Raw genomic sequence first — 15,265 nt, forward strand, 5'->3', positions numbered from 1 at the left:
AGAAAATCTGAGTCTCAAGGGCAGTTTTACATTCTGCAGTCTGTCCATACATAGTTAAGCTATTTAGCTAATGAAAAATCATTAGTTTTCTATACAGTTTTTTTTTTCCCCCACATAGAAATTATCAAACCTCACCTCCTTCTAAGCCTGTTTGACAAGTGACTGGAGAAAGTAACTCTGCTTTCCTTGGAAATCATTTCTCCCCAGTCCTACTACAAGGTAGTAAAAGAAATTTTCCATTCACTTAAGTTAATTTGGAAAGTCCATTCCTCAATCCATTTCACCCTAGACTGAGAAATCAAAGTTCTTGCTTTTAACAGTCAAAAAACTCCATGAAACAAGCAAATAACCCCCTTTCCTTCTTTCCAACCCACTCCCCCCACTAAGAGAAAAACCTCCATTAAGGAAGTACTTATCAAAGTTAGTTCAAATTAATTCACATTTCTTTTAAGATAACCAAATTACAGTATTAATGCCAAGCAAGAGAACTGGAAATTTAAAGAGTCAACTCTTCAAAGCAATACAACATTTCTCTCAAATTTTGACAGCCTTTGAATCCTATCACAAACACTTAGACTGTTGACTGGTTATTCTAAGCAGTTGTTAACATTCATTTTCCTCAGCAACAGGCTGTGTTTGTGTATTTCAGTTTATAGGCAACTTTTAGATTTTTATTTCAACAGGCACTTTGTTTGCAAAAAAAAAAAAAACAAAACAAACAAACAAAAAAACCCACATTGAAGATGCTCCAAAGTTCTGAGTAGCATTAGTAGACTGACAAGCATAGTTCCATAACTCATAGCAGATGCTAACACAGAAAATCCACACTCAGTCACCCAATAGTCAGTACCTGCCATGTGCTCACAAAAGCTTCATTTTTGCAGGGCATTTATACATGCAGCCATTTATTTCTGCTATTATTTGTACTATTATTTCTACTTATATTGCACTTTTTAAATAACAGAAAAAGATAGTTTTGTCTGAGGCAACTACTAATTAAAATAAAGTTATATTTCACCATGGCTTAAAACTACTAGAGATGACTTCGTTCTCTCCCTTCAGCTCTTCCCAATTTCTTGCTATTAAATCAATTAGTGAGACACAATACAGACTATTGTACTAGATTTTCCATCTTCACTGGATGATCAGAGTAATTTCATTGGAAATAGAAGCAAACTAGTCCTGGAATAGTCTTTGCATAGACAAGAGAAGTTCTGTAGAACAAATCTTTGAGAAGCCTGTTTGTTTATTGAAGTAACAAAAGTAAATGGTTTGGAAGAACTTTTTCAGTATACAAAAGGTACAGTCTTACAACAAAGCAGCAGTGTCTCAGGTGGCACACTTGCCCATACAGACTGCTCAATCACACACCTATACATGATGCCCCATCTGCACTTTCAAGAGTGCAGAAGTGGAAGATTTCATACTTTCTCACTACTGGATCACACTTATTTCAAAGTTGGGAACTATACTATAGCCTAATTTAAAGGCATCAGCACTTTCACAACTGTCAGTCATATGGGAGCCTTTAACAAGAAACGTAGGCTTTCATTTCTCTCGGAGAGAAAATGTAGATACTGCTGCCTAAAGACTCAATTTAGAATGATTAGGAAGTGCACTGACCTTTATTGTATGCAACATGAAACCCTAACTAAAGAGGGGGAAAAAAACCTCCAGAAGGCACAAGGAATTTCTCATCTTAAGAGCTTGCTTATGAAGCCGTAAACCAATAAGAACTTATCTGCCATAATCTCAATAATAATCTTAATTAAGGCTTTCACATTGACTCATAATATCCTACTACTACAAATAGCCTTGACAATCACATCAGACTTTCACTTTCAAATTCCACTTCTGCTCTTCAGATAAGGCTACATCATTGTCTTCCTTCACAAGATTGTTTTTCAATAATTTCAGCAGAAGTTGCATCTACAATAGAGAGTAATGACTATTTCCTCACACAATTTTCTGTCTTCAAGGTTTCAACAATGCTGATGAAGCCAGAGAACATTTAAAAAAAAGTACCAAGTTTATGCCTTAATCACAGATACCACATCCTTTACATCTTACATCAAGTTTCCAAAGGATAGCTGTCCTAAGCACTTAAGAAAATTCAATCTCAGACCAACCTCTACCCTACACACTCCTGCCTTCTTCCTGCATTTAAAATATTTACAACAATTTTTGTAGGTTTCATACAAAATAAATAGAAAAGGGTCATATTTTTATAAAAAGCATTTAGAACAAGCTTAAAATATAGAGAAATTGCTTTATTGAAAAAGGTGTCAAAACAGCTCAGCTTAGTGTTCACGGGCAATAAGAGAATACCAGCTCTTGATAATTTTTGAGATTATTAGCACCATAGATGGACATAGTTTCTGATATTTTTTTTTTTTAAAAGATGAATGTGGTCACGTAAGTAGCCCCAAGAATCTCATTTCTTTAGTACATACACTGACCATAAAGTTTCAACTTCTTCGTGCCAAGTGAGCAAACCGCACAGAACAAATTTCTTTGACATTTTCACCAAATTCATGGTCAACAATGCAAGTGATCATGTCAGATAGCACCTTTTATGATATAAGCTATAAGCTGCTTACATTATTGCTTTTTTTTTTTTTAATTACAGCCAGTGCAATTTTTTTTTAAATATACAGTGAACATAGATTGCAATGTCTTACAAATCACAACACCAGTATCTCATGGTGTACAGCAAACTACAACACTGAGTTGTCATCTACTTAACAAAAAATAGTTGACGTGCTAGGAAGCATCATAATGTTCTCAACATTTTACAGTTTAAGAGCCAACTCTTGCTAATTGTGAATAAATCACAAGAAAAGGAGCTCCAGCTGGCAACTATCAGTAAAAACTACAGCACACGAGGCCTAAAGTTGTACCATTTGTTAAAGTGTTATACTGTACACCGTTTGCAGAACTGAACTCCAAAACTGCAAGGAAAAAAGAAAAAGGCCATACATTAGCTCCTTAGCATGCACGAACCACAGCACTCTTGTTTTACCACCTTCAGCTATTTAAGCAGGCAACAGTTTTCCTGGCACTGTTTTTTTTTCTCAGGTTGGATGCATAGCTCCAACTAACATTTAAAGCTAGGAATTCAACCTAGGAAAAAATGATGCCAAAAAAGCTGCTGATTGATGAGAATGAAAACCACACTGCAGTTGAGAGGAATGCCCTGCTTAAGCCTCTAGAGTTCTCCTCAAAGTCACATGGAAACAGCAAGAACTGCAGCCATCAGCAAACTATTTCTCTTGCTTTCAGGCTTCTGGCTGCAACCCTGATCTCAACAAAACAACCAGACCTCATCTTTATCATACCTGAAACATGCTGTCTTAAGTCAGAACACTAAAAAATATATCTATATATCCATAAAACATTCACAGAGCAAGAATTTCTCAATGCAAGTGATTTCTGACGCAAAGAAACAAGCACTCCCTAGGATGTTAGGTTTTGCACCTGGAAGTAATTTCAAGTAGTGCAGGTGTGTCTGACAACAATATCTTTTGGCTTTATTGTTAATTTTGGAGCCTTCTTAAAATGTCTATTATGTTACTCAGCATCAAGGTACTTAGAAAGCAACAGAAGCAGAAGACAGAAGCACAAGGCAGCCTACGCTACACCTAAGCACCATTTTGAATGGCCACAAACTATGAAAAATTGGAATGTAAAACCAACTAAAAATAATGACACCAGAAATAAAGAAGTCCTGACACTCTACCCAAGGTGCAAGATGTGTTGAAGTTTCAAAATTCTGCTTAAATGCCATACACATAAAATTCACTAGTGCAATTACAAGTAAGCAGGGAGATAAAATTCCCCATTGTATTCTCAGTGTTCCTGCTATCCTCTGAGAGTCTAAAATATGCAGGCACATTCACTTCTAGCGCAGCTCACATGCTTGAAATAACACCAGCTCAGACACCGTGTTGAATGAGAACTGTCTTTACAGCAGTTCCCCTTTTCAGTCCTTTTCCTAAGTTTTCTCTTTTTTCATTGGCGCCCATTCTCAGCATCTTGGCACTATCACACCTAGCACTGGAAAGCATCATAAAGTAACAGAAGAAGCTTAATGTACAAGCAAAATTACTTCAGAGGCACACAGAGATATTTTAAAGTATTCTTAAGCGATGACAGCCATTTGGAATAATGGTCAGCAGAAGTAACTTTCTTCAAAGTTCTTCCTTTTCTCCCCCCTCCAAAAACTGAACTTTAATCACACTAGTTTTAGTGCCTGGTCTAGAACACAAGAAATGTTTACTCTCGCAGATCATTTTAGTGTTGTGCATCTGTAGGAGACTCCTAGCTGAGTTCAAAACACTAAGGAAAATAAAGACGAGCACAGAGCTCTACGCCTCTGAAGTCACCCAGTAGTGAAAACCAGTTCCAAGCATTTGCTCACAACATCTAATATACTGAGCAAGTATTTAAGATTATACCTTCTGAATCTTTAAGATAGTTTTAGTAAGAAAAAGCTTGAAGGAACCTTCCCACAAGCTGAAATGGAAGACTTCACCTTGCACTGAAAATGAATGAATCTAATCTCAGAATCATAAATCATACTTCATGTCTAATGAAACAGGACAAGGGATTTGGTCTGGTACCAGACTTTTGCAGGATAAATCGTCTAGCCAGACACTAACAATGGGTGAAAGTTTGAACAGATTCAGATTTAAGAAACAGATAATGAGATTACTCCAAATCCTCTTAAAAGAATTCTCCCTCATGTCCTAAGATACCCTCTTAGTTCTGTCTTTACTAATAGAGCTTTGTTTCTCAATTATGTGAAGGTTTCCAACGTTTTAAAGTCTTTCCCTCCCCTCTTAAAAAAAAAAAAAAAAAAAAAAAGTGGGGCTGGGGAGGAAGGAGGAAAACCAATGCTAGAGTTCATAGCAATGCTTAGCACAGCTTTTTGTTATACCCCAGCTGCAGCATTCTTTCCAAGAAAACAGCAACGGAGAATGACTAACAATGATTAACATATGCGTCCACATGGGAGCGCTAAGCACACAGAAATGTCAGGTTAAAGTGCTTCCAAGTGTGCTCATCATTTCTGGCTGGCGCGTTCTCTTGGAAATCAGCATCTGCAGCACTACCACATAGCAGCTCATTTCTTGATACACTGGAGTTTACCTTTTAAATCCCAGCTCGGTATTTGAATTTAAGAAATCCTGGTTTTTAAGTTAAGCATTCTCAGAAGTTTGATTCGTAAATGCAGAGCACCCAACAGCATTCAAATCATAGTGATATGACAGAAGCACAACTGTAGCTTTTTGTTTCGTTTTTAAAGTGCCTACATAGTTCAACATGTAGATGCTCTTCAGTAGAGAGAAGGAACATTTTATTTAGTCACAGTACAGCTGCAGCTCATGACATCTGTAAGAGATCATCATAACTCCAGGAAAGATACTTACAGACATAACGAAAAACAGTGGGCCTTCACAGCCCAAAACAGGCTTATAGTCAAGCGTCTGGTACATTAAGATAATCCAAATCTTCTTCTGTTTTCACTCACTGCAATCCTTTTCCCTCCTAAGAGGAAATCTTATTTTCTGCTTCACAGAATCTATATGTGATGATCTCCACGTTCTTAAAATAACTTCTATTTACCAGCTGTTTTGTATTGGATAGACTACTACAGCCTTAAGCACTATCAAGTAATTACTTACCCTACTTCATCACCATATATACATAGGCATAAAAAGTCTTCAAGCACATCTGCACTATGTTTGCAAGAACAATTTAAAGCTATAAAGATATTAGAGGAATTTTTTTTTTAAATTGTAAAGTAAGCACACACCCTTTTGGAGGCATTTGATACAGTGCAGTGAAGTTAAGCACCTAAGGTGAAACTGAGCTAGAACAGGAATCAAGCACTTTGAGCTAGGGTTGTCATTTACTTCTCTTCTGCATTACAACAGAGGTTTCTATCAAACTCAGCAGCAGAATGAAAAGCTCACGCTTACCGACAAAAGCAAAATTTTACTTTGTTCCATTTTTCTTCTTCCACGTTTTCCCTCATTGCAACAGGAAAACCCATCTAAGCCTGCATGAAGAAATCCTAGTTGGCAGATACACTACAGAAATCCCACAGAAGTGGCTGTGCAATTAGTTATCTACACTACTCAAGTACTTATTATTCAGCCACCAGATGAATACCACTGCTTAAGCTCCTTACAGGAATGCTTTACCTCACGTTATTTTCAAGGCACAGGTAACAGCAGTGAAATCTATTCATGACTTCTAGGCTGTCTTAAGTTGAACACATTTAAGATATCAAAGCCAGTATTCAGCTTCAGAAAATGTCATGCTCTGTGAAGTTACACCGATATAACACCATCTTGTGAAATTTATAGTCTCTCATTGAACTAATTCATTTGTACTCTGACAGAAGTGTTTTGATACCAGCCTTTTAGTTACTCAAGTTCTGCCAGAAGCAAGCAAAAATACAGCCATGTTTACACACACAAATTCCCGAGGCATATTTGAAAACTGTGAGCATCTTATTTAAAATAAAAACAAACAAACATGAGCAGAATGTCTTTCTTAGCTAAGATTTTACCAAGGATGTACTGTAAGGAACATGTTTTTTATTGTATTGTACTTTGATAATGCACAAAAATTTGAGAAGAACATTAACATTTTAATGTACAACTTAGCTATTGATCCCCTTAACTAAAACAAAATATATATTTGAATAATCTGTATTGCATTTTAATACTTTAACTGCCCTATTTTAAAAACAAGTTCTCATAAACTATGTTCATACTTGTCACTCAATTCAAGACACTTTTAAAATAAACACTATTTCCTTTATACCAGTATAATTTCAACTCTTAATGCAGCTTTTGCTCTGCTATCAGGCTTAACTTGAAGACTTGGGAAAAAAACAATTAACTGCGGAAATGAACTGGTAAAGATAGTATGTTAGTTTTCTAGTTTGCTTTCTCAGCAATACAAAGCAATGAAAAACAACAAGAACCAGGTAGTTGTTAATTGGCATCTGTGTTACATGTTTACACTGGTAGTTTCTTACATTCTCAGCCAACATGCATATATAACCATCCTAATTGAACTGAAACCAGGACAAAAAAAAAAAAAGAAAGAATTTGCACTTGGAGTTATACCACAGTGAAACGCAATCCCAAATGGTTTTACATATTAACTGAAGAAATGCTTCTGTTGTAGGCATTTACCTTGGCTTTTTTTTTTTTTTTTTTAAATTAAGTCACAAAAATGCATCAAAAGGTAGAAAAACCAAATTAAATGCAGAACTACGGCCCCCAAGCAAACTTGCTATGTAGTTTCAACAGGAAATAGCTACTAAAAGTTTATTTTAAATACAGCCCCATTCCAGATCTGGTCTCTCAAGCAGGTGAGATCAATGGGACTTTTGCCTGAATTAAGAACAGTATGAGCACTCTTTTTCAGTTAAGTAGTTTTGTTTAACATGTCTTCCTACACATCAGCATGTGCTTCTGTGTGCGTATGCATATACATACACCAACAGTCACTGTATAGCTACAGATGCAAGGCCAAACTGCAGTTAAAGATTTAGACTTGGAAACTGTGCCCTTTTTAAAAAATAAAGTTCTAGGCTCCTTGAGCTCTGATGTTAGCAGCTATTCCTAATTTGCAAAGTCATCAGGTAGCACAACAGTTTAAATATAAAATACTAATAAAAATGTAAAAATTGGTACATCATACAATATATTGAAGGTAGTGGTAGCAGTATTTCAGGGTCATAAGATAGCCATACCCACAGAATGTAAAAAAAGAAGTCAAGACTTGCTTCCAAGCTGTCTTGTCACACAGAGGTCTTACCTTCATTAGCAAGGATAACGCAACAAACCACTTCCCACAACTGTGTGTTCTTTTGTATACTTCAATACATGGATATCATGCTTCTACATTTTAGCATGTTTTGGCCCTTACACTCCAGAACTCTAAGGATGAGATTTTTGGGTGCTTCTGGGGACAAGTGATAGTTAGCAACCAAAGTGTTAATAAGGTCTTTGGCACCTCTATCTCATTTGTAAAGCAAAGTCCTGCTCCATATTCTGTAAGGAAAAATCCCATCAGCAGTGCATTCTATTAGCACATCACACTGCACCATGTGATCACAGGAAAATAATATGAAATGGCAATATACATGTCTACAATTTATTTCCAATCAATTGCACAGCCGTTTGGTCCACTTCTTCAGTTACAATATAGTCCTCTTGAGAACTTTGGTTACAGCATTAATATTTTGGTAAAAAACAGAGCAGATGCTTTTCTTCAGGTAGATTTTTCATTGTCTTCTCCCGTTTTCTGAACCCGTGAATACTTTTTGCATGAAGATTTGAAGCAGCTGGGAGGCCACGATATTGGCCAGGAGAAGCTGCAAGGAACAGATCCTTGCACGTTCTTCTCAAAGAAATAAAATATTGGATACCACCAAGCTCGAGAGAGAAAATTTGTCTGCGAAGAAACCTTTAGAGTCTGTATGGGCAGAAGCAGGTAAGGAAGAAAAGGACACAGAGACAAGAAGTTTAATTAATTACTGTGTTCTACAGCAGCAACAAAAAAAATCTACATTACAGTACATATCTGCAAAGACACATTGCCTTGCAGAAACACATGTGAATACACTGCATTTATTCTGAAAAAAGCAGTGAATACTCAGGTAAGATATGCATCATAATACAGGCATGTACTGCAAACTCAGCATCTTTAACACAAAGGGCAACTCTAACGCTACGTAGTTTAGGGAGACAAAGCACCCAAATCTTTTTTGAGTGAGCATCCTTTCAAGCATGTCACGTTTTCATTGATGACTAATAGTTGAAAAATAGATTACAAGGCTTCAGAACATTCTACATTCCTACTTGAAAAGGTTATAAAAACGTACCTTCTAGTGATGCTTACAGTAGAGCTGCTATGGGAATTATGGTCTAGCATTTTTAGGTTGGTAAGAAATGTTTATCATAAGCTTAGATGATCAAGCGCTATACTGCATATCCACAACCACAATAACATAAAAACCATTTTGTTCTTGGAATTTCATTAAGTCCGAATCTCAAGAACACTTTTTAAAAACTAACAGTTACAGATCAAAAAGAATATCTTAGAGCATGAAATATTTACTTAAATCACAGTAAAAATCAAACTCCTTGCCCAATTTGTTTAAACTTCGATACAGACTCTCTATTTTTCCTTCAAAGTTAAGAGTTCACTTTGGCCTCAGGGTAGAATTAACAAATGCATGGCATACATTGATTCTGAACATATTTGCCACTCACCTTTTCATTAGCCATTGAGTGGTACCACCAGAAGAGTCGTGTAGTGATATAGTAAGCAATGATGACATCTACAGTGTAATGTTCATGAGCAACAAGGATACAAATTATGCCAGCAGCACTCATCAGCCAGCAAATTAAGTGATACCACCAGAAATGACGTGGCGAATCTGTAATAATAGGGAGATGAAGGGAGAACAAAAGCAAACATACATATTACTACAGCAATTCAGTGGGTACACTGAAAAATGAGAAGAGATGATTAAAGACTATTGAGTAGTAAAGCATACAACACAGACGGGGGATGAATAGATGCACTATCACTAGTTCTCTAGTTAGCTTCATCTCTCTTTCCCACAAATCGTAGAAAAACACTCTTATTTTGCTTGCCTACTTTGACTCTAGTCCTGTTTCTGTCTTCTGTACTTCAAGTAACGTATATTCAAGTCAAATATCTAGAATCAAGGTAAACTGTGCAGAGATCACAGATTAAACAGGGAAATTAAAAATACATCCTTACTTTAACTCTTAGTTTTAGCTACTTTACTGAGATATCTACTCTGAAAGAATACACCGTATGGAGAAGCACAGTATGCAAAGTTAACTTTTAATGAAAGCATAAGAAGTGAAACAAGCTATTTTTCAAAACGCACTTAAGCCACTTAATGGCCAAACTCCCCCTCCTTTTCTCTACCCATTGGAAAATATCTTGTGTTTCCAATGACCACTCACAACTTCTGAGAGCTTAACAGGCTCCATTTCACTCACAGCAGTAAGTTTTGTCAGCCCTTCCCTTGAGGTCCAATGGCAGCCTTGAATTCTACGCAATACTAGCAGACTAGCTACTGATCTGAAACCTATCCAGCAGCACTTTGATAGTCCTGTGCAAAACAGTGCCTACAGAAGGAATTTGCTTCCGTGCATGTGCCAACAATATTAAGTTCTCAGATGCCTCTAAACATTACAAAGCTAAACTCATGACTTAAAAAAAGTGAAGGAGCAAAGGATGGAAGGAAGAATGAAGAAAAAAAAAGTCCCAAACTGAACTAGAAATAAAAACTTAATGCATCTTTTGCTGACACGTGTCATATCAAAAAAATACGCAATTTAAACAAATGCAGTAAGTAAAATGCAGTTCAGAGCATATCTGTTTCTTAAGATCCTACTCAGCAGATGTTTTGCTAATTATACAGGAAACAGAAATAAGGAAAGCTATTCATCTCTCATACATCTGCATGTACCAAACACGAGTTATAGAGGACAACTACACAGATAAACATCCTTAGCAATGAGGCAGCAGTCAGAGGTCATTTCAAAGACACATGATACTAGTCTTCCAACCTGTTACGATAATAGCTAGTAATTATACCCTAAATACTGAGTCATCTGCATTCTTCCTTGCACTCAAGCATATTGGAACAGCATGCAGCTCCAATTACATCCACAAAACTAAGTAGAAAACAGGTCAATTCTTAGGCTATTTTCGCAATACTGATATTTTTAACGAGTTCCATATGCCATTCATCCAGTAACATTCACTTGAAAGCCTAATTGATTAGTTTGATTATTCTTATCTTAAACTACTGTTTAAGAACCATCTTGCATCCACAGATTTCAAGACTGCAATATTAGAACTAGTATTTTTAGGTATTTTTCTTAATTTATGCTTTTTTATAGCATAATACTGCAACGTCTCTCCCTCGGCATTTTAATAAAGTACAGAATTCAACTGATGCTAGCTAATCATATTTCAGTAAAAATGACATATTACTATCACCCAAGCTAGCATCTGCACAGGTTGGAGCATGACAGTAAGAAAAGATTGCAATTTGTAACATGTAAACTGGAAAGTCTTCACTACTGCATTTATAAGCAGTCAAGCTCCTAGGACAGAAGTACAGCTTACCATAGATCAGACTCGGTAGTAGGTGCTCAATTCTCTACAACTAGAATCAGTGCTGTGTGTGCAAAGATAATTCCTCACACTGTCCATATCTCACAATACTACACAAGAAAAAGGGAAGTCGTAACCCCAATTATGTCTCCTATGTGTTTGCCAAACTCTTATCAAGTGGAAAGGTATAAGAGACTCTAGCAGAAGCCATCCAAGGAGTAAAAAAAAAAAAAACAAAAAAAAAAAACAAAACCCTTCAGCTTTCCACTGCTTGATATAATTAACTTACTGTACACTTAAAGAACAAACACTGCTTCTGGACGTAGTACAAGTGTGCAGTGACCATGTAATCAAGCCACAAAAATACCATTCAAACCCCCAGCACAGCAGCCAGCCAGCATTCAATAAGGTTAGCTTGCATATTTAACTACCGTGTTTTGAGCCAAAATTGGAATATCCTGTCAATGAACAATGAAATGCTAGCCTGCTTAAAAGAAAAAAAATCACTTTTTATAAAGCTGCAAGTCAAATGTCTTCGTCAAATTAAGCCCTTAAAGCCCATACTGCCTTATTACACTCATGTTCCATTTTCACTCTGCAAAGTCACAATTTGTTTTCACACATGTAAATGTACAGTTTGTGTACAGTTGACTGATAAATTCTAGAAGGCAACAGTTTTACATGCACTTTTATCACATGCTTTTTAGTACAACAGATGCAAACAATGAGAATTTATTTAAATATGCCATAACTTACACTCTTTGATGAACAGGTAGATCAGTGTCAGTACTACAGTGTGACCACTGAACAGGAAGTCTCCACACAAGATGTGAGATCCAGTTATGGATAGACCACCACCAGATATCAGTCGCAGGATCCTCTGCACCTTTGCCTGAGAATCTCCATTCAACTAGACCACCAGAAAAAGAACACAAGAAAAGTTATGATACAAAGTAAGTAACTTGAATAAACTTCTTCCTCAGCAATATGTGGAGTTAGGAAGAAAGTGACACAAATATCTTTATTCCCCTCCCACCCAAATTTTCAATTTACTAAGTTTAGAATTACTAATGAAGCAACTACTTCAGTACTTACACACACACACACAAAAAAAAAAACCCTGCTCTAAATCTGAATAATTGCCATCAGTTCTACTTTTCAGAAAAAAAAAAAAAGGCAAACATTCAGTATCACCTAGCCACCTAAGGGCAACTCTGAGGACAACAAAGCTAAAAGGGATAATCAGGTCGTTCAGAATCAGAAAGAAAATACTCATGTGGACCAAAAAAAAAAAAAAAAAAATCCAAGAGAACTACCAAGTCTTTCAGATTTCGATTAAACCCTCTTCTTTTAATGGCAGCAAAATATTTTTGCTGGAAGGGCATATAAGCTTTCCCTGTCTCTACCCTTCCCACCCCTTGATAAGGCACGCTACAGGCAAAGTAATTTTGCAAGCTATTGGAGAGAAACATTTGAGGAGCTCTACAACAGTGAAATGTAAATTAAGCATCTTCAAATAGATAGAGAATCATAAGAAACGCAGCAGATGAAAGAGTTAAGTCAAGTTGTCCCACCTGGAAATAATCAAATGGAACAGGCATGATGCTACACCTCAGGACTGATGAGATCCTTCCCAAGGTCTCTGAAATATCTGCTTTAGTATTTGCTCTAATGAGCCATAAGGACTCAGGTAAAGATTAATGTAAGAATTAAGCAGCAAAGGCTCCTACCTTTGGCGCGCACTGAAAATGCATTCCAGGCACAGGTAAGGTGGTAACATACATAGTAATGCAGCGGTACAGGTACAAAGTTCCTATTATAAAAAAAAACCTGCGTCCCACAATTGATCTGAAAGTGAAGGGGAAAAAAAGATTCAATTCAAAGGTCACACACGATATATATAGCAGTTAAGAAGCTCTAGTTTCACTAGTTTATCTAGTTTAGATAGTTAAGTCACTAGAATTTCAGAGCAGCTCTATCTCCTACTCCGTTCTCTAAATGTCAAATACTAAGAAATCTTTTTTCTGTTTCAGTCTTGATTTTTACTATATTAAAAAATTAAAATACCATAGGGATCCTACTATACCTAACAAATTTAGGTGTGATATCAGGTACCATATTCCTTGACTCAGTGACCTTTCGTCATCTCACATGTTAAAGTCAAACATATGTTTATAATATCTATAGCTTAAGCAAATGACGACAATGGAAAAAGCTTCTAGTTTAGCTGTAGGAAATAATGGCTTTCTCCTCAGATTAAAAAAAAAAAACCCACATCACCATGATTTTCTCTCTTTAAACATTATAATTTCAATGATCACACTCTAGAAAACTCAATTCCAAAGTAAATTTGACTAGCATATGTAGGTGTCAAATTCAAATCATGAGACACTACAGAACTAACAGGAAACACCCATATCTCTGTATCCAACGTGGACACTGAAACATTTTCTAATTAAGTCATCCCTCCGCCAATTTTCTGCCAGCTCTATTCTATAATATTGCTACAGATTCCACCACAGATTTCTTTTACCCAAATCAAATGCGAGAAAGCAACGTTTGGGAAGCACACAGCAGGTAAAAACAGCTACTTACTTATATCTAAGAAATAACCATTGGAATATCCACAGTCCAACTAGTATCATTCCATTTATTTCTGATACAGAAAAAGCCCACGTCACACGATCAATATAATCAAAAAATTTGTCAGGCAAGGGAGGGCTCCGCTCTTTTGGAGGTACTCTCTCATGGACCACAGTGATCATGACAGTTGTTAAAATCAAGTTGAAGAGAGCATAGACAAAGGCAATGCCTGTTTTCCACCATTCCAGAGGAAATTTGTTCCTGGATTCAGCAGGCATAGCAATCTGGATGTAATCAGGATATTTCTTTGCAGATTTTCGCAAGCCATTCGACAAGCCCTTCGGTTTGTTATTGCCATTTTTGTTCTCCTCGCTGACTGAGAGAGTAGGGCGTGTGTATCCATTAGCAGAGTCATTGTTTTGACCCTCCATATGGTCTTCAAGTTTTGCGGTCTCGATAGTATTCATTCCCAGGCTGCAGGGTTAAACCAGGTTTTGTAAGCGACTGATTCCGAGGAGCTCCTTAAAGCCTCTTACTCCTTGAAGTCCAATGTTCCTGTTCCTAGATGATTTTTGATTATTGGCAAAACTCTTACAAAGTGTCCATTGTGCCAAAAGATAGTGTAAAGCAAGTTGTGGAGACAAGTCTTCCCCCCCCCCCCCTTAGTGCTCCTACCCCCGAAAAAAAAAAAAAAAAAAAAAGAAACTTATTGAGAACCTTCAGAACAATTAATGTGATAGTCAACAAATCTTAGAAATGTTTATTTGTGTCGCTTCACATACGCGGTCAAAAGAAAACTTAAAAGTAACTCAAAACAGTTCCTATCAAGTAATTTGATATATGATTGGTTTAGGCACTAATATGAATTCAGGCTTTTTTCTGAGTAGACAATATGAACACGTTTTCATTAACACCACTCACTTGTTAGAATTAAAGCGAATCTGTTTTTGCAAAAATATTGAATGTTATTACTCAAAAGCTTTTTCTTTTTTTTTTTTTTAAACAAAAATTACTCCTTTTGGATTACAGATTCACTCTATATTATACCTTGGTTTACCCATATAGATCAGTCAATGTTAGTTCAGATGAAATAAAACAGAAGTGCACTACTGTATTTAAGATCGATTAGCTACAAAATTCACTCAATGGATAGCTCCACTAAGTCTCCTGGGATCCCGAATAACTATTTCAACCAGAAGAGTCCCAGTGCATCTTCAAAGCTGTTGTAGCACCCACTAAACATCTGATTTTTCTGCGAATTGAGAAATACCTCTGTATTAGGCGCTTTGTTGTAGAGACCGTTACGTAGAATAAAATAATTGATCTTTATTTGTCCTTCACTTAGTTAAAAATGGGTCTAAGACTACGTTCCGAACAGGAAGTAGTAGCAAGATCCACTACAGCACAACATTTATTTTAATCTGATTCTGTTAATACAGACAAACCTGACTGCTCCATCACAGACTAGGATTTACGAGAAAACTGTTCA

The 15,265-nt window shown here is 36.5% G+C and overlaps 1 protein-coding gene across 1 annotated transcript; it reads right to left on the bottom strand.

Annotated features, from left to right (window-relative positions):
• Nucleotides 1-8,159: 8,159 nt before the first annotated feature.
• Nucleotides 8,160-14,441, bottom strand: SGMS2 (sphingomyelin synthase 2). The gene is made up of 5 exons (XM_042871396.1): nt 13,789-14,441; nt 12,924-13,041; nt 11,950-12,103; nt 9,303-9,469; nt 8,160-8,502 (listed from the first exon to the last, which is right to left on the bottom strand). The coding sequence occupies exons 1-5, from the start codon at nt 14,241-14,243 to the stop codon at nt 8,299-8,301; spliced, it is 1,098 nt and encodes a 365-aa protein (XP_042727330.1). The 5' UTR covers nt 14,244-14,441; the 3' UTR covers nt 8,160-8,298.
• Between the last annotated feature and the right edge of the window lie 824 nt (nt 14,442-15,265).

The sequence above is a fragment of the Lagopus leucura genome, unplaced genomic scaffold, assembly GCF_019238085.1.
Source record: "Lagopus leucura isolate 7727_CA_CO unplaced genomic scaffold, USGS_WTPT01 Super-Scaffold_100004, whole genome shotgun sequence".
In the NCBI taxonomy this organism is placed as follows: Eukaryota; Metazoa; Chordata; class Aves; order Galliformes; family Phasianidae; genus Lagopus; species Lagopus leucura.